Source organism: Phocoena phocoena, chromosome 21, assembly GCF_963924675.1.
Source record: "Phocoena phocoena chromosome 21, mPhoPho1.1, whole genome shotgun sequence".
NCBI classification, from domain to species: domain Eukaryota; kingdom Metazoa; phylum Chordata; class Mammalia; order Artiodactyla; family Phocoenidae; genus Phocoena; species Phocoena phocoena.
Genome location: NC_089239.1, coordinates 13,881,000 through 13,901,093, shown reverse-complemented (window position 1 = coordinate 13,901,093; position 20,094 = coordinate 13,881,000). Strand labels below are relative to the sequence as shown.

Genomic DNA, 20,094 nt, shown 5'->3' with positions numbered 1-20,094 from the left:
CAGTAGGTAAGGTCATTCCCTCCATTGAGAATCTCTGCTCTATGAAATAATTTTATCTAATGCAATTTGTATATCATATAACCTGTTGTCAGTAACCACATCAAATCTGTATTTATCTCAGTCTCAATTAGTAGACTTAAAATAAGGACCAAGGTTAACCATGATATAAAAAATGTTTAAGCTACTTTATCTTACTTTAGCTAAGGGGTGGATATAATTATATTTTCATTATCTCTAGACATATAAATCCATATGTCTTTCCAAAGCCCCTTTTTATTCATATAGCACATAAGCCTTGGCTGGATATTTTAATGAAATTATAGGGCTCTGTTAGGGTGGCAGAACACTGGTTATATAGTATTAATATCGATGATGCTTGGACTGGCCTGGCTGCATGGTGTATATGATGTACTGCCCTGAAATGATAGTTTTGTGAAGGAGATTTTGGTGGCACTTTGTATGGAATACAGGCTTCTATATTTAAAATAAGGCTATTGGTAGAGTAGTTTTAGGTATAGGGTTACCCAGTGATCTCTGCTTAAATAGCTTTTCCCTGATATCATACTCTCTGCCATTTTCAACTTGTCAGGAAATGGCGCTTGTGTTTTAGTCTAGCAAGACCATGCAGGCAGATGTGGCGAAATGGAGACCTGAATTTGGAGTCTGAACCTCTGGGATCTAGTCTTTAATCTTTTCCTCCATAACCCACAAGTCTTCAGCAAGTGCCTTAATCTTTCTAATCTTCACTGTCCTCACTAGTAAAACTTAGATGCTGAGACCGTCTTTACAGGGTTATTGTGATAATTAGGTAAGACCATGCATGTGGAAAGTGCATTCTATCCAAATCCAAGGGAATACAGTTATTATGAGATAACTCGATCCACACAGCCCTCATACTGGGCTGGTCAGAATAAGGTCTGTGTGTCACTTTTACATCTCACAGCCTTAGGAATTAGCTGTATGTTTGACCAGCTCAATATCAGTATTAAACAGACAGATTAATTGACTTCAGTAGTGGATAATGACTGGTAGCTGCAGATAAAATAATTGTGTGAGATATCTGAAATTACATAAAGTTACTTAAGCTGTTATTTATTGGTCATCATCCTTTGATACATATTTTACCTTTTTTCCTCTGGAGAGCTCAGTCAGCTCTCTGTGTGTCTTTGGGCCTTTTTACATAGAAAGAACTTACCACTTCAGTTTTTCCAAAAGGAGAAACAAAGACATAGTTTAAGAAGTTTAAATAAAAGTTACAGATTTCATGAGAGTATATATTAATGGTAGTGTGCATTATCCTGTTTAGTGTTTTTGTATTATAATGCCTTATATTATTTTTTAATATACATCTACACAAGACAACTAAATTTTTGCTCTTCAGTAGATATAAGGCATTGATATTTATTTACCACACAGCATGTAGTTTTCTAGTATCTCATAAGAGTAAATCAATTTGCTGAGTTTTCTCTCTCAAATTTTTCATTTTTTAATGCTTTCTCTAAAATGTATAATGTTAGGGGGATTTCATGACATTATCGTACAATTAAATTGCTCTAACTGGAACCCAAACACGTTTCTCTTCTCCCTACTTCCCAACTTTCTAAAATTAAATTAGGGCCCTTGCAGTGTTTTTATGTTGCATTTGTCATTTAAAGCATTTTGTGTTGCAGCTGAATTTTGAAACCATAGTAAGTTGACCCCTGGAAACATTCCAGCAGAGTTCAATTCCTTTTCTAGACCTTCTAGTTCAATGCTTTGCTCTTATGTATCGTATAGGACTGAGCTGTAGCTTATTTATTGCATTTGTCAGCCTTAAATTTCAGTTACTTGTTTTGCCCCAGTGGTGTGGCTATTTAAAAGATTTAAGAATTGTGTTTTTAGTCTACTTGGGTAGCAGCATATTTCCTGTTTATTGCTGTTTCAGATGTTTGTCAGCAAATTTAATAAGCACGTAATTGGTTTCTCTAAGCATAAACTATAAATTTAATATAAAGAAAGTTTAATAATACATACCATTATATGATTCATTTTATACACACACACATAATTTTCCTTGGACTATCTAATTTTGGAAGCCTATACAAATTAGTCTACCAAATTATATTATACTGCCAACACAAATGGAGTAGAATAAAACTAATCATCAGGAACCTAGTTTAAACACCCCATAACCTTACAGGGGAGAAGCTTGAAATTACTCCGTGCTTTTGGGTTAATTGAACAAAAATAGCTATTCTTTTCAACATATATCCTTTGAATAAGGGAGATAAATCACTGGGGTCTGTTTTGTTTTAAGTGATTTTGATAGTGCTACAAATGTTACCTATTTTTATCTTTTGTGTTAGAATCAATTTTATAATCATGATATACCTCATTCATAATCCCCAAAAGATCACAAAACATGGCCTGTTCTCAGAAGCCCTAGTCTGGTTATGCTCTTTTTTGTTGTTGTTGTCTTTATATTGTCAGAGCAAATATGGAAGCTTTCTTAGAAGTTGTCTGATTTGTATTTTCCTCTGTTTTCTGAAATCAGTTTTCCTAAAATTAACAAGTATTTGTATTATATTTAAAAAAACACCAAAAAATACTTTAATACTACCTCAGAAGAAGTACCTATTCTTTTTGAAGTGAGTGTCTTCAAGAGAGCAAAGAAAATATTAAGGAATTTTAAAGGAAAATTTGAAGAAACATGCCCTAAATTCTATCCTGGGATACTTCTGTCCTGACTTTCCCCATCTCTTCCCATTCTCATGAAATTCAGCTTCAGATAGGTATTCAGCAAATGTTTAGTTGGTGGGTGAGTCGGTAAGAGAGAGTAAGTGAATAAGTAAATTACCCCCTTACCTGTGCTCTGACCTTTTGTGTGAAACCATTTACAGAACATCATTATTTAGATATTGTACCTCAGAAACCACATACCCCAAGTGAACCTTCCTTATAGTTTCATTCCTAATTAAACTTCTGCTACTCAATTTCTGTTAATGCTTCCATCTACCTTTTTTTTTTCTTAATCTTCTAGACCAAATTAAAAAAGAAAAAAGGCAGTTACCTTTGACTCTTTTTTTCATCTTTCTTCCTCTGTGGTTAATTTGTCTTTCTAAAACCTGATTCTTTTGCCTTCAAAATTTCTCAAATTTAGCTCTTTTCCGTTCTTCTCTAACCATCACAGTTGAGGATCTCATCACCTCATGCCCAGGTTATTAGTTAATGTGTCTGCAGCTGACATTTCCTCCACCCACTAAGTCATTTTGGCTCGACAGACTAATTTTTGTAAAATGTTTTGTTATGTTACTTTCCCAAAGGCTGAAGAAAGAACATTGAGAATCTTTGAGATGAGTGTTTTCAATAAATAGATCAGGTTGCAATAGGTTAGAAAGAGAAATGGGAAGATAAAGAGAAGCAATGGTTATAGGTTGCTGGTTTGAAAAGTTTGACAGACAGGTTAGCCCCTTATTAGGAAACTTGGAGTCAGGTAATAGTTTCATCTTATATGTTTATTTTTAAGATAGATCTGAATATAAGGCTGAATAAAAAAATTTTTTAAGGCTCCCATGAAGAATTACAGGGTAACAGAATAATTGTGGAATTGATGTTTTAGAGGAAGCAAGAAAAGATGAAGTCCAAAATACAGGTGGAGGGGTGCAATGAATATTCTTTTTTTATAGAAGAAACTTCTGTTAAGGATGAGAATAGAGATATAGAGGGAATGAAATGTTAAATAAAAACAAGTGTACCTGAAGGAGCTTTACCAAATAATCTCATTCTTACCTCTTGGCATCCTTTTGTTTTTCTTCAGCATGTGGACATCGCAGCGTTACTGATAAAATACAACACATGTGTAAATGCAACAGACAAGTGGGCATTTACTCCTCTTCACGAAGCAGCCCAAAAAGGCAGGACACAGCTTTGTGCCCTACTCCTGGCACATGGTGCAGATCCAACTATGAAGAACCAAGAAGGCCAGACACCTTTAGATCTGGCAACGGTAAGTCCTCATTTCAAAATATTTAGACTTGCTTGTTATACTTTCAGAAATGACAGTAAATTCCAGGACTTAACAGGTTTACCTCTAGTGGTGCATATATCTCTCGGAAGAAGAACAAATTTCCTTCCTTATGAATTTTTTTAAGTTCTCATTTTTATATAATTTAAAACTATTAAGGCAAACTAAGCAGTAAGTTAATTTTTTTTTTTGCCATACTTAACTTGGAGGGAAAACATGAATCATAGAAAAACTTGTATATAGATTGTATTCGTAAAATATCTTAACACCTTCTACTTTGGCTTATTATTCTAGAGCATCTGATGTTCATGGTAATTTACCTGAGGGGGGTGAGATAGTCAAAGAAAAAATTATCTTCTAAGCAGTATATCATTCTTCTGAAGATGGAAAAGTAAACTGATATACTGTAGAAATAGTTTCAAAATCAAGAATTAAATTTTTGTGGTTAAATGATATTTAACTACAGAATTAAACACAGTAAAGAAACATCTTTCCTGAATTTTCTGGAAATCAGGGAGTTACTGTATGGACACATAATTTAGAATTTTTTAACCAAAAAACTTTTCTAAGCCACATTCTGTTTTATATATCTGTTGCTGAGTAACAGTTTTCAAAACACTTAGTAGCTTAACCAAAACCAAGTGAGTGGCTAGTACAGTGCCACTCACAGTTATAATTCCTCACAGTCCTCTGGGTTGACTGGGCTCAGCTAGGCAGTTCTGCTGTTCTGCCAGCTCCCTTTAGCTGGGAGCTCAGCTGAGGCTGCAGCATCTCAGATGGCCTTAAATCCTACAGTACCTCTCTCTGCGTAGTATCTCACACTCAGTGGTCTAGTTCGAATTTCTTTACAGCATGGGAGGATGACTTCTAAGAGAAAAAAAGTAGAAACTGCCAATCCTTTTAAAGCCTGGCTCAAAAGCCTCAGAACATCACTTCCTCTACATTCTATTGGTCACAGAAACTCATAGGCAACCCAGATTCCAGGGAAGGGAGGTGCCACCTCTGATGGAAGGAGGGGCACAGATGTACATGGAAGAAAGGATAGCTGGCTCTCTTTGGGGACAATCTCCCACATACTCTAACGACAGTTGTGCCTAGCAGACTGTAGAGTTCGTGAATAAGCTAGCCAAAATAAGTGCTGTCCCTTTAAAGTTTCACCAGATTTTAATTGTACATTAAATTATTAAGTATGCACTAAATAACTGAACAAAAATTATTGTAGTTGTTAAGCATAAGCAACACATACTATGTATGGAAACTCCTTCTAAAGAAGAGATGATTGAAATCAGCATTCTAAAATGTGCTCCTTTTTAGATGAAAGATGAAATACTTTGTTTTTTTAACTCTATTCAAATCTTTGTTAATTTACATGTCCTTTGAATACATGTGTAATAAGTATGAACAATTGTGTGCACACTTTTCATTTAGTGTTAAAAAGTATTTCTAGGCGTCAATATAGTTCACATTCTTGGATTTTTTTCAGAGTCAACTTTTTTCTGTGTGTGCGGTGAGAATACTAAAGATCTACTCTCAGCAAATTTCAAGAATATAGTACAGTACTTATATAAGTACTTACAGTACTTATTAACTGTAGTCACCAAGCTGCACATTAGATCTTCAAAAGATGAAATATTTTTTTTAAATTGTATAGTTTCTCCATTCTACCTATTGAAACTACTGGGACTCTTTGGAGCTGTGGATCAGAGAAGGAAGGAGGAAGGAATGATCAAAACCCAATAGGGAATAATGGAGCATTCATTAAAGAAAAAATTCACTAAGCATTTTGTCCTTAGTGAGAAACTTATTGTTTTAAAACGTAATTTTTTTGTGTTATTTTATTTTGTTTATTTATTTTTTTAGGCTGACGATATCAGAGCTTTGCTGATAGACGCCATGCCCCCAGAGGCCTTACCTACCTGTTTTAAACCTCAGGCTACTGTAGTGAGTGCCTCTCTGATCTCACCAGCATCCACCCCCTCCTGCCTGTCTGCTGCTAGCAGCATAGACAACCTCGCCGGCCCCTTAGCAGAATTGGCAGTAGGAGGAGCGTCTAATGCCGGGGATGGCGCAGCAGGCACAGAAAGGAAGGAAGGAGAAGGCAAGTACACCTGTGAACGTGTATTGGTTTTGCGGTTTTAAGTGAACAGATTCACTTTTCTATTGGTAATTATTGAACACCTCACTTAAAGACATCCTGTCTGTAAGCTTTCATGTACACAACAGCTTATAAGAAATATGTCTTCGTAGAATAAATTCTTTGGCATCTACTTTGTTCTTACTTATGTATATCCCAGTATATCCTTTTCCAACCATATTATCTTATTGAACTGAGTGAGTCTTATTACTGAAATTATATCAGAAAAATACTGAGAGATTATGTAAGAAATGAAAACTGAAACAATAGCTGATAAATGAAAGCTGAAACAATAGCTGATAAATTTGGATTTTTAAATTCCACTGTTAAATATTTCACTAAAAGCATTATATTATGCTTTATAAAATTAATATAAGTACTACTGGTAAGATAAACTCTGCATTTATTTCCCCATCAAATTCAGAGGTAACTTGAAGTAAAATCATCTGCACAGCCAAGGGTGTCAAAGAGCCGCGGCTTTAAATAAATACTGGAACTTCCTTTAGATTGATAAACTTCTTTCTGAAAAACTTTAATGTATGTCTGTTTTAGTTGCTGGTCTTGACATGAATATTAGCCAATTCCTGAAAAGCCTTGGTCTTGAACACCTTCGGGACATCTTTGAAACAGAACAGGTAAGCTCTCATATATAGTTGAGTCTTTTTAATTTAATATTAAGAGTTATTAATTGCCACTTGTTCTTTCTTTTTTTGCTTCTTCGCTGCTCTTTTAAAACTCAAAACAAATTTCTGAAAAAGCTAGAGGAATCTAGTATTTTATGCTTCTTTCCAAAATTGTCTAACAGATGATTAGAGTCTGTTATTTTGTTGTATCTTTATAAGCAGTCTGGCTCAATATGTTTTATTACATATCAAAACTTAGGCCATGAAACCCCTGCAAAAGAATGTTTTCAAAATCTTTCCTCATTATTTTGTTTCCAAAAAGTGTTAGCCAGTATTCATCTCATTTTATTACTAATGTGACTAGACTCCATTAAAACTAGTGAGAAATTTTTATGTTAACTATTTAGCAAAATCTTCATGAAGCAATTATCCATTACTGGATAGCAAAATAATTCTTGGGCAAGTGTACATTTTAAAAATTGCTTCTTTATGAAGTTTCCATTGTCTAGGTGGAGCCTAAAATAATGCTGAACCAAAACTTGGCCATATGCTTATAGACTTAGCCTATTTTCAGATGTATCTGAAATGGCTGTGAAGGTCTTAGTATGAAGTCATCATTAGGGTGTTTATGAATTAAGATCCTTCTGTTTGTCATTCTGTTTTTATACAGGATAATGAGTTTTTAACTTATCACTGTATGATTTTATTACCATTAACTATCAAATAATAAATTCCTGAGTTTGACTTGACTGTTACTAATACACATAGCATCTTAGAATGGGAAAGATCTTTAGAGGTCACAAAGTCATTCTCCCAGATGTAGGAATTACCCTTTTTATATCCATGTGGGACAATAACTTGTTACAATTTGGGCAGGTATGATAAAATGCTTGTAATTTAAAGTACACCCAAATCTGCCCCATGTATAATCTATTAATCTTATGTTTACATTTTACCCTGTTTTGCACAGAAATCTAACCTCTGGTCTACATATTAGACTAGCATTAGTTTCATAGGGCTGCCATAACAATTTCCCACAAATCTGTGGCTTAAACAACAGAAATTTATTCCCTCACAGTTCTGGAGGCCTGAAGTTCAAAATCAAGGTGCCGGCAGGGCTGCACTCCCTACAGAGGCTCTAGGGGAGAATCTGCCCCATGCCTCTGCCAGCTTCTAGGCCCCTTTGGCTTCTGGCCACATCCTTCCAATCTCTGCTTCTATCTTCACCGTGCCTTCTCTGTGTCTGTCTTCTCTTTTGTGTGTCTTTTGTAAGGACACTTGCATTGAGTTTAAGGCCTCCCCATATAGTCCTAGATGATCTCCTTATCTCAAGATCCTTAACTGAATTTACATCTGCAAAGATGTAAAAAAAGTTTTTCAAAAAAGATTCTTTGCAAGTTCTGGGGATTAGAACATGGACATATCTTTCTGAGGGCCACCATTCAGCTCACTACAACATAATATAGCCCTTCTTATATTTCTAAGACCTAGTGAACTTATCGTGGATTTACCCTTCCAACCACCCACCCACCCACCCACCCTTACAGAGTTTCTCCTAATTTAGCATAAATTCACCTTCTGTTTCAGTTATTCTTTATGTGGATATAGTGTCCAAATTCTTCACTGGCCTCTTTGCCCCATCTGATTTCTTTGTTAGGCATATAGTCAGTTTAGAGTTAATTAAAAACTCCAGGTCTTTTTCATATCAATTACGATATTAAGATTTTCTAATGTCTTTTTTTTTTTAGCTGAATTTCTTCATATTATATATTGTAGTTGATCTTTAATGCTCTTGATGATCAAAACAGTTGGGTAGAAATAGCACTGGACTAAAAGAAGACCTTGATTCTGATTAAGGCATTTAACCTATCACTTGCCTGACCTGTAAAATATAATAATACTTTCCAAAGTCCAGATAGTTAAAATTCCCAGTCAGATGCTTCTGTGCCAGTCTTTAAAATATACTTTAATGAAATATCAGTTGCATCTTCTGTCTGGTGGGGAGGACTTCATAAGCTGCTATAATAATTCCCTTTTCCTTTAAGCTGCGCCTGCCATTGATTCACCCTCTGGTGTGGAGATTTCTTATGAGAATAGCCTAAACAGTAAGACTCCTTTTCCCTTATCCTTCCCTTGAAGGTATTAAAGCTGTTTTAGAAGCAGTATCCTCTGCTAAAGCCATATTCCAGCCATCTCCCTTCTTCCCAAATCATATCCACAGTAACTGAAATTTCACATATCTTTGCTTAATAAAAACAGACGCTAATTCAAATAATTCCAGTTAACCGTTTTTCAAGAGTTCAGTTTCTACTCTTTTAGTCAGTTCGCGTCATAATTTTATGTTTTCTTTTTTCTGTTTTACTTTATATATTCTCTTTTATAGTAACTGATTTCCTGTGGCCTGGTTATCTCACTTTATTGATTTTAGTAGTTTAGTAGTTTAGTCTTAACAGTTGGTCCTTTTGACAGCTTATCCTGGTTTCATCAGTTTCATTGTTATCTTTTTCACTTCAGTTTTGTTCTGAGTAAATGGTTCCATTGATTTTCCTTTTGCCAGAATAATTTCTGTATCTTTTTTTTATCAATATGTTGACTCTTCCATTTAATGTCTATTACCTAGCATAGCTCTTTCCTCCAGACAAATGATATCACCATTCATTGTGTTGAACTCTGTGTGACTGTCTTTTGGCCCAGTCTTCAAGCAATCAAAGTTTTATTTTGACTACAATTGTTACTTGACTAGCCTTTAGTTATAGAGTAATACCTTCTGTAACCCTTTCCATAACTTACCCAGAGGATTTTCTGCCATTAGCATTCTATGTCAGTCCGGTAATATATGATGAGGGCCAGGTATTTGTGAGGTGAGGGAAAGTGTTAGGGTGTATGTATAGCCATTTAGTTCATGTTTATTGAGCTGAAGGCAGAGGCGTCCTGTTTTCCTGAGATGCTTTGACACATAATATCTTATTGCCTCTGTTCCTACTGATAGATTCTTCTCTCTCAGTGGAGTGGGGAACATAGTTCTTTTATTTCTGGTTCCAGGGAAACTTCCTTCAGAGCATCATAGCCTCACCTCTTACCTTCACAGTTATTCTCTCTGAAGTCTCTTAACTAACTTGACTTGTTTGTCTTATATAGTTTGCTAGTTCTATATTAAATAATATATACCTATGTCCTTTATAGTTAGTTAAGTATAGTACCAGTGTCACTTTGGCCCTTCCTCTATAACATAGCTTCCTGACTAGAATACTTTTTCTGTGGGAAAGACTGATTTGATTTACATTGCAATTCCTGGAACATAAATGCCGTGACTTGGAAGATTCCTTGTGAACATGTTTATGGTCCACATATATATTTTCATGAAAAGTGACCATATAAATTTTTACTTCAGAATCTAAAGACAAAGACATGGACTCAAGAAATTCATTATGAACATGATTGTAAAGTTAGTTCTAATTACTGTTACTCTAGCCTGCAATCTTTTAAGCCCAAGTAAAAGAAAGGCCTTTTTCATTAAAACTCCAATTCTTCTCACTCCACCCCAGAGGAAATGAATAAATCTTAGAAACAAGAGCCAGCCCTTCTTAAAGTAACACTCTTGAAGTGACATTTGCTTTATGTGCAAGATGACTTAGCTGATACATGGATAATATTTATTTTAAAGATTATAATTTGGTTTTAATGTGTGCTAACTATAAATAAGTGGCCCAACAAACTTATAATTTCCTGGATGTAACTAAGTTAGGGTTTTGTGTTTTTTTGAAGTGAGTTAATTTAAAGATAATTTTCAGAAAAATATTTCTAGCAGTATAAAAGCCTTGAATCTTGGAGAAACATACCTAAAATCCAACTAGCCTGTTTTACTTCCAGTTATTTCCATTTCTTTTATTAACACAATAATCTCATATTCACTTAGCTTCAGAATTTTGGAATAATCTTTACCCCCATTCTTTTTTTTTTCTCTAACCGTTTCTATTTAGGCCCTGTCATCTGTCCCTTTGAAATTGCTCTCCGATTCATCCCTTCCAATCCGCTCCACCCTGTCATCATCTTGTTCACAGTCACTTTCCCTTCCAGATCTGCCCTTCATACCACCATCCTCCTGAAAGACACCTTTGTGTTGCTCTGCTGAAAAGGTGTTCTTGGACATTTTGGACACTGTCTTAACTTGGTGTGTAAAGCCCATTAGATCTGCTTTTAGCCTGCTGCTCTGTCCATCCCTTCTTTTATTCCTGTATATACATTATACGCTAATCATTATGAACTTTATTACTAGAGTCTCTCAAATGTTCTATAGTCTCTCACTTGATTTTCCTTTTGCGCATGGTCTTCCATTTGTCTTAAACCCCCTTCCCTTCTTCCTCTGCCTAAGTCCTCTTCCTTAGCTGAATTATTACTTTCTTCTAAGAACCTTTCCTGATCCCCTTCCTAGTCCTTTCTTTGTTCCCTCCCCTACTTGTAGCCTCAAGCCAGTAAGTAATCTTCCTAAGAGTTCCCATAGGGGTTCCTCGAAAACATTTACCAAGCTTTACCAAATATTTGTGTTTACCTTTTATCTCCTTGGTAGAGGAAATAGCATGATCTGTAGTGGTAGGATTCTGTTTGTTCCCTGGCTCCACTCTTTTACTGCCAATTTGGACCACTTATTTACCTTTCTGAGCTGAAGTGGGTTGTTTTAGAATTAAATGAAATGTTTAATTAGTTACTTTTTTGGAAATATCTAGCATACAGAAGGTACTCATTAAATATACTATGTATGAATGAATGATTAGTGAACATAAATCTAAATTCTTTAGCTTGTCATTTAAGGTTTTCCAGTTGCCAATTCCAATAACTATGAGGACAAATAGGGTACCACGTAACTCAAAGCAACTAAATTTAATGTTTAGTTATTTTAGCTTTTTAGTCATCCTTTTTAAGAAAAAATAAGCAAGAGGAAAGACAAGTATGGCAATACATTTCAGCTCTTCTGTGTAGTATTTTCATGGCTTCACTGTGCCTTAATTTTCTCATAAGGACAGTAGTAGTATTTCATGAGTCATTGTGAGTATTAAATGAGGTATTCATTTCATTCACGATTGGAGCTATATATAATGAACAAATGTGTCAAATGTTCTCCATTTCTTCTCTAGAAGCTAATACTATGTTTTGCTGGCCTGGTTTCTGCTTCTTTCAGACATACACTATATGTATCAATTCAGAAAAGCTAAGGACTCTTTAAATTGAAGCTACCACATAGATAAGAGATCCTGTTTTTATGTCAACCTTATGTGAAGTTTAGAAGGAAAAAAGAATGGAATATCAGTATAGTAAACCTTGTGCATGGTTTCCAAATTATATTAAAATCACATCTAGCTAAAAATGTAAAGACTCCTATTATGTTGTGATCTATTCCATCTCAAAGATGCATATTTCAAAACTGTTGCTTTTTAAAAGCTCTGCTGAAAACTTCCTTTGGGTGATTGGAAGTGAACTGCCCATTTTGTGCAATGGAGCGATTATTTCTTAAATGGCCACTTAGGAGCAATAAAGTAAATTATTTCCAAGAATGAATGATGTATGCTTTTTGCACTGAGGAGATCGGACTCATTATATAGTATTTCATGACAATAAAAACCATCGGAGCTCCAGGCCTAATATGTTAGTTTTTTAAAATGCTATGTGCAAGGATAAAGGTAGAGAGAACTATGGATAGATAAAAATATCTTGTTTGAGTGGGAAAAAGAGTGTCTCTCAAAGGATTTCTCCGTTTCCAGAGGAAAGAGAAAATCAATGGCTAATCTTGTGAAGTAGTATTTGGGCTGTCAGAGGGGCCAGCTTCTTCTGAGCTGAAAATTGCAGTTCATCCCTCAAGAAATGTGGCCGCCCAGGACTTCACCCTGTGCCTTCAGAGCACTGCCACTGGGTGACGCTAGAGTCACCGTTCCTTTTAGTCAACAAAGGAATCTGGTAATTTTGAGTCGTGGCAGCTAATCATCTCCATCTACAGGGACGAATAACCAAAAATTTAAAACCATTGGTTCTGTACAAAAACAGAATGTATGTTAGGCTTCAGGGATTGTTAGATCTGAGAATTTAGAAGAGACCTTAAAAACCATCTATCTACTCTCTTTTTTCTTCTCCAAATTGGAATTCTTTATATAGTTTCTATATAAAATGGTCTGTAATCTAACTAAATGCTTGTGATATAAATCTTACTACTTTCTAAAGCAGCCTTTTCCATGCTCGGATACTTCTAGGAAGTTCCTTCTTATTTTTATATAAATGCTACTTCCCTAAAGCTTCTCCTGTTTCAGCTGAACACCTCTCCCGTTCCCTACCATTCACCTCTGCTACCTTCTGGATATTGGGATCTGGTATTTCCCCATTTTCAGGCTACTGGTTGTTCCCTCTTATATCTTGAGGCAAGCAAAATGTGGTAGAATTAAACAATCAAAAGGAAAAATAGCAATGACCATTTTATACTTCTATAGCATTATTTCTCCCATTTTAATTCTCCATTGACTGAAAGCAAATTAGGGAGTATTGCAAGTGAGCAAAAAGCTGATAAGTTTATGGGGGCAACTTTAAGAAGATTATCAGTTCATGCTTATAAAGGAAACAGAAGAATTTTCTTAATTTGACTGGATGCTATAGCATTGAAGGCAAATGGAAAAGTTTTCATCATCTGAGGAACTGTTAAAGATGTAGCAATTAATTTTGATTCGTTTTTCAGATTACACTAGATGTGTTGGCTGATATGGGTCATGAAGAGTTGAAAGAAATAGGCATCAATGCATACGGACACCGCCATAAATTAATCAAGGGAGTAGAAAGACTCTTAGGTGGACAACAAGGTAAGCTATTAAAAAATAAATAGATTTCAGAAATTAGTGGTACAAGATAAGTGTCCAGGCTGGCATTTGCTCGGGTGGCCTGACCCCAGAGCTCGTGCACTCAGCTGGGGTGGCACCTCCTGCCTCCCTGTCTCCATCCTTGACCTCGCTCTCCCTCTAGTTGCTTTAGCTAGAAATCAGAGTCACTCTTCCCTCTTCCCCAACACTTTGTATCCTAAATATCTCTGGAATCTGTGCTTCTGTCCTTTCCCACTGCTGTCACCTAATCCCTATCGCTGTCATCTCTGTCCTGGACTCTCACAACCACCTTCCAGCTTATCTCCGACAGTCACCTTTGCCACCCCTCTGGTACCTTCCCTACACTGTAACCAGAAGACACTTTTCAAAATGACTATATGATCATATCATTCCAGGGCTTAAAACCCTTCAATAGAACACTGTTGCTTTTAGGATAAAATCAGATGTTCATAGCATGGCTTTTCATAATCTGACCTTTCTCTCTTACCTTATCTTGTGTCTTTTCCCCTCCCTCACAACTGTCAGCTCAGTCTTTTTCCATTGTACTTCGCTGTTACACGCCTATCTTTCTCCTTTGTGTGCCTCCCTGTTCTCTGTTAGAAGTGCTTTCGCTATAGGAAAGCAAAGGAAGAGAAAGGAAAAAACTTGAATTAGTCATTTAGTCTGCAGAGGTAATAAAATTGCAAGAGTGACATGAAACTAAACATTAACAGATGTTGAGCTTGAGTCTTGCTTATTTGTACTAAATCAACACGGGTAATGAAATTAACAAGAACAATGTATTTTAAACTTATTATAAGTGACCATTTCAAGTCATCTCACAGATAATAATTCTTTTAGAGGATAATTCTTATATTTTAGACCACACTACATTGTAATCACACTGTGTTTTCTTTTGTATCAGCATCATGTATGTTCATGATTGAGTTCAGTTCAACAAATAATTGTTGAGCCTGCTGTGTGTATGTACAAGGACCTCTGTAAGAACAGATCAAATTGATCCCCAAACACATCTCCATTACTTCTCTTGTCTTTGGATGTACTTGCTTAATACAACCTTATATATTAGGTTCAAATTGCACATACATTAGACTTGTTCCAAAATATCTATTATTTATGACAAGTGTTCCCCAAAATAGAGCCTGAAGAGTGTGGACCTTTGTTTAATATGTTAATTTTTCTTTCCTGCAGGCACCAATCCTTATTTGACTTTTCACTGTGTTAATCAGGGAACTATTTTGCTGGATCTTGCTCCAGAAGATAAAGAATATCAGTCAGTAGAAGAAGAGGTAATTGTACATGAAAATTTTTAATTATCTTTTCCTGAAATCTGTGCTGAGTCTTAGACTCATCAGTGACACAGTATAATAGAATTGAACTTTTGAAAACAACAGGAGGAATGTCTTCAGAATTACACACTGGCGTATCTTCAGAAAGTTACTCTCTTTTGTTCTATAGATGCAAAGTACAATTCGCGAACACAGAGATGGTGGTAATGCTGGTGGCATCTTCAACAGATACAATGTCATTCGAGTAAGTTTTTAAAATTTCAGGGTGAAAATTGGATTGCACAGCTTGCCTGAATATCAAACATAGGCTGGGGCAGCTGGCGTTAGTGAGGCAACATGGCGATAAGACTCCCAGCTCACCCACTAATATGGACCATAGCTGACAGTAATTTCTGTTATCACTATTTCAAAGTAGCATTAAAGGCCTGGATTTTCCATCTAGTTGAGTCAGTGTTTATATCAGTATGCATGTATCTCTTAATCTCAGTATCTTATTTATAACATGGAATAAATGACTGCCGTATGCTTTTTTTCAGAGGGGTGTCATGAAGATGAATAAAATCAGTTGAGAACTGGGCTAACCCTTTGGGCTAATGGACCTATTGAAATTACACCAGTGCACATCAGAATTACCTGGGGAGCTTTTTGAAAGTACAGATTTATAAGCCCCTGTATCCCGAAATTCAACAAGTCCTCAGTTGATTTTGAGGTATAGCTAGGTATGGTGCAGAATAACAAACAAAAACTGTAGCTGAAGCTTATGTCACTGAAAGCCAGCGCATTAACTGAATTACACCGGCCTGGCAACTTTATCGCTTTTAAATAATGTTTTAAGCAAACAAAACATAAAACAAAAATTGAACCTCCCTAAAGGAAAACATACTTCTTATTTTAAATCATAAACTACCAATTAATAAACATTTCGCTAATTCACTTCTTTCTTCCTCATCCTTAAAGATTCAAAAAGTTGTCAACAAGAAGTTGAGAGAGCGATTCTGTCACAGACAGAAGGAAGTGTCTGAGGAGAATCACAACCACCATAACGAGCGCATGTTATTTCACGGTGAGTGTCCCGACAGTCATTATCTCTCTGGGCGTTTGCAAACTCCAGTAGCGTGAAAAGCCTGTGTTACTGACTATATTAGTGTTGTGTTAAAAATGGTTTGCTCTGATTTTTTTTTAACTACATGTTGGTACCAGCTTTCTAATGCATTACATGTTAGTACAGGCTTTCCAAGGCACGTACAGTGAAAGTAATTTATCTGAAATTGTCTCAGAACTTCAACTGCACAGTGAACCATCTAGATAGTGAAATACTCTTTTTGTTGTAGTTTAGCATAATTGTTTTAGTTTATTAGATTATCTGTTTTTGCTTAAAGTAGGACTGGGTGTAAAATAATCTGTATCTTCAAAGCCACGTTGTACTTTGCTATCTAAAATCTCATGCCATCTGCAAAATCCATATAACACCCTTGCTCGGTGAACACTATGGGTTCCTGATAAGATTCTAGTACATGATAATAATTTATGTAAGTAGACCATCTTACAAAATAAACTTTTCATTTAGGCGTTATTAATTAGTATTAATCTGCCAAGTGCAAATAGTATGCAGCTAATTGAGATTCTAGAAAAGCGCTCAAAACTGATCTTTCTGTCTTTATATTTTTAGGTTCTCCTTTCATTAATGCCATTATTCATAAAGGGTTTGATGAGCGACATGCATATATAGGAGGAATGTTTGGTGCCGGGATTTATTTTGCTGAAAACTCTTCTAAAAGCAACCAGTACGTTTACGGAATTGGGGGAGGAACAGGCTGCCCCGCGCACAAAGACCGGTCGTGTTACATATGTCACAGGTGAGCATCTTGTCTTTTGTGTAATGGTTGCTGTCCTCAAGTCATGAACCAGCTTGGTTTCTCAGGCTCTGCAGAAGTCACAGGTCATCCTCAGTCTTACTCCTAATGAGTCAGGCTGTTTTGGGGTTGGATAGGAATAGCTGATCAGCCCCTGCCCCAATAGGAGTCGTGACAACAGAGCTGACAGCAGCGGTAAAAGCTAGTCATAGGTTACAGTGAAGCTCCCTCCATTTTGGCTTTCTCCCTGGGTTCCAATTTCCTTGCTTCAGATTCAGAACAAGGTTGAGAATTATTTCTGGAGAACAAAGAACCTCTGGCTCCAGTCACATTTGAACTAAAGTCACATTTGAACTAAAGCACATAACTTCTATAAACAAGTAGAACCTTTAATTTGCTGACTTTGCTAGTGATATTTTAAGGCAGGGTATATAATTAGTTAGAAGTCCAACCTCAGAATATAACTTTGGAATTAATAGTAAACAAATGAATATTAGCTTTTTAAATGGGATTTTAAAACTCAGAAATTTGAGAGAATGTTATAAACTCTCAGAAGTCAGTGAAAAACATACCATTCCCTTTCCTGTCGTTGGAAAAGATACAAAAAGAATTGTGCTGTACAAAGATTGCAACTTATTGCATTTCTCTTTAGATTAACCAGCTGCATTATTTTTGCAAAGTCAAGTTAGTAAGATACCTTGTAATCCAGTTGAAACCTCAGAAAGACCCATATAACCATGAAATTCATTATAGTTGTTCACCTTAAAACTTCTCTCTCTCAGTTTTGTTGTGAAAAAAATTGTAGCCATCAGCAGTTCTAAGACAGATGCCCTATGTCCAGAAGAAAACTTCTTTCTCTTAAGGTCGCTGTGGTTAATAACACATAAAAATTCCCAGGGATATATAATTGCAGAAATTTCCCTTTGTTGCTTCAAACCTAACTCCTAAATAACAGTAAAAATGAACGTAGATGTGGACTAACAGTTGCTTATTTAAATTAGGCACACATGTTTATGTCTTGGCCAGGATTTCCTAGAAAACAGAGCCTGAAGCAAAAGCTTATGAACTAGCACTTTCCTGGCAAGTGCAACCTCAGGGAAGCAGGAGTGAGGGCACAGAAGGAAGTGAGGTGGATAAAGAGGCAGAGCAAAGACCGGGAGGTGCACCGGTGAGCTGGCCACGGTCTCATAACCAGTGCAGTCGGTTGCTCAGTCCATGAGGCCTGGACTCATACGGTCTGAACTGTTACATCTCAGAGCAGTACATCATGAGGGAAGAGAGCTGAATTTATGTGCTGGCGCCTGTCTTGCACTGGTCAGCATTTGCCCCACAGGGCGTTGGTGTCCCACCTTGGGGCCGCTGCGTCTGCAGGATGCACACACAAGGCACAAGGCAAGCCGGTGAGCAGACATGAGCTAGTACCAGCCTCGCGGGCCAGCCAGGCAGGTCCTGCATCTTTTGTCTCCACAGCAACAGGGACACCCTGGGGCAGGAAGCAAAAGTCAGAAAGCGAGGGCCTGTCAGGTCAAGCTTTGAGTGACATACGGACACTGGGAGTAGCCATGGCAGTGGGCCCAGCGGGCTGAGCGGGCAGAGTCCAGTGACACTGTAGCGCCACCACAGTGTGGAGATAGAGCTCAAAAAGCTTCCTTCTAATGCAGATCCAAATGTTTTCCTCTGGGACCCACAAGAGGATACAGTTGATGCCCAGCCAGCATCCCAGAGGGTCATCAGTAGCGTCACACTAAAAAAGCCAGCCCAGGCAGGACTCAGTTAAACTGGGTCTGGCACAGTTTTTACTCAAAGTAATATCTCTGATGAGTCACAATGCAAAGATCATACTCCATTACTAAAAATAAACTATTTGATTGAATAACAGGTATTTACAGTTAACAGCGTGACCAATCTTATAGCGTAGTTAAAATATTTATTAAAATGTTTGTTAAGGGTTTGCAAACTTTTATTTTAAAGAGCTACAAAGTAAGTTTTTTAGGCTTTGCAGGCTGTATGATCCCTGTCACAGTGACTCAGCTCTGCCCTTGTAGTACAAAAGCAGCCGTGGTCGACATGTAAATGAACGTGTGGCAATGTGTGGGAATGTGTTCCAGTAAAGTTTTATTTACAAAAACAGGTGGCAGACTAGATTTTGGCCCATACTTTGCCAACCCCTAGTTTATGTAATACACTTTCTTTCCAATCAGTCTTTCTTCTCCTCTATAATATTTAACAGCTGCCCCAATTCATGTTTCACTCAGGTAGTATAATTTCCAGACATACAGTTAAGCTAAGTATTTTTATATATAACCCCCTTTTATTATTACGTATCTCATCCCAGTTTTTGCTTCTTCATAATGAGTAATAAGCCTAATCTTAATTTCAGATGCTGCTGCCGTCTGCTTATTTTCTTCACTTTCTTCCTATCCAGCCACGTGCATCCTTCCAGAAGACAGTTTTTGCTAGTATTTGTCCTTTTTCCACTAGTCAAAAACTTGCCAAGTGTTTTCTATGATTGATTTTAAACCACACCAAAACTTTAAATGTTAAGTATAACTATTGAGCCTGCTAACAGCTTATAGTATATCAGTATATCAAATCTTATCCTATTCCTACTCATAAAATCAAAAGTGACATTTAAATTAGCTTGCCTTATATTAACTGCTTTTGAAAAAATCAGTAAAGCTAACAGTTATGTCATTCTAAGTTTGCTTTCCTTTTTTCTTCAGACAAATGCTTTTCTGTAGAGTGACCCTTGGCAAGTCCTTTCTGCAGTTCAGCACCATGAAAATGGCTCACGCCCCCCCAGGCCATCACTCCGTCATTGGGAGGCCGAGTGTGAATGGGCTGGCCTATGCTGAATATGTCATCTACAGAGGAGAGCAGGTATGGTGCTCTTGGAATAAGCATGACCAAGCTACCATAAACGGTTGATTCAGAATGCGGAGACCACGTAAGAGTTGAAGAAAGCCATTTCATGAAATATCCACCACATAGTTTGATAGCATTAGTTGATTCAGTTCAAAATGAGCATACCAAAATTCTTTGATATCATCTTTATACGTAGATCCCATCATTCACCTGTCAGCCAGGTAATACAGTATAAACAAGATGGTGGCTGAGAAATAAAGGTGTGGCATCTCGTGCAGCTCTTGTGGCCTGCTGTTCTGAATTAATGCTTTGTATCTTTCATGCCTCCGCATGGCATGGAGAGCTAAGAGTAGCTGCCATTCAAAGATCTTCGTGAGGTACTTGCCACAGGCTGGTCACATGAGTTGATCAGCGTACTTACACAGAAGAATAGCTTTCTGAGTCTTAAAGCTACAGTACATTGAATTCTGCCA

At 36.7% G+C, this 20,094-nt stretch overlaps 1 protein-coding gene across 1 annotated transcript in view; it reads left to right on the top strand.

Moving 5' to 3' along the window:
* TNKS (tankyrase) overlaps positions 1–20,094 on the top strand; it is a 174,061-nt gene that overhangs the window by 147,310 nt on the left and 6,657 nt on the right. Inside the window, exons 18-26 of the mRNA XM_065899772.1 lie at positions 3,797–3,985; positions 5,864–6,101; positions 6,690–6,772; positions 13,476–13,596; positions 14,806–14,903; positions 15,073–15,147; positions 15,861–15,966; positions 16,573–16,759; positions 19,480–19,636. Of these exons, the coding sequence (XP_065755844.1) occupies positions 3,797–3,985; positions 5,864–6,101; positions 6,690–6,772; positions 13,476–13,596; positions 14,806–14,903; positions 15,073–15,147; positions 15,861–15,966; positions 16,573–16,759; positions 19,480–19,636 (1,254 nt within the window). The remainder of the gene's footprint in view (positions 1–3,796; positions 3,986–5,863; positions 6,102–6,689; positions 6,773–13,475; positions 13,597–14,805; positions 14,904–15,072; positions 15,148–15,860; positions 15,967–16,572; positions 16,760–19,479; positions 19,637–20,094) is intronic.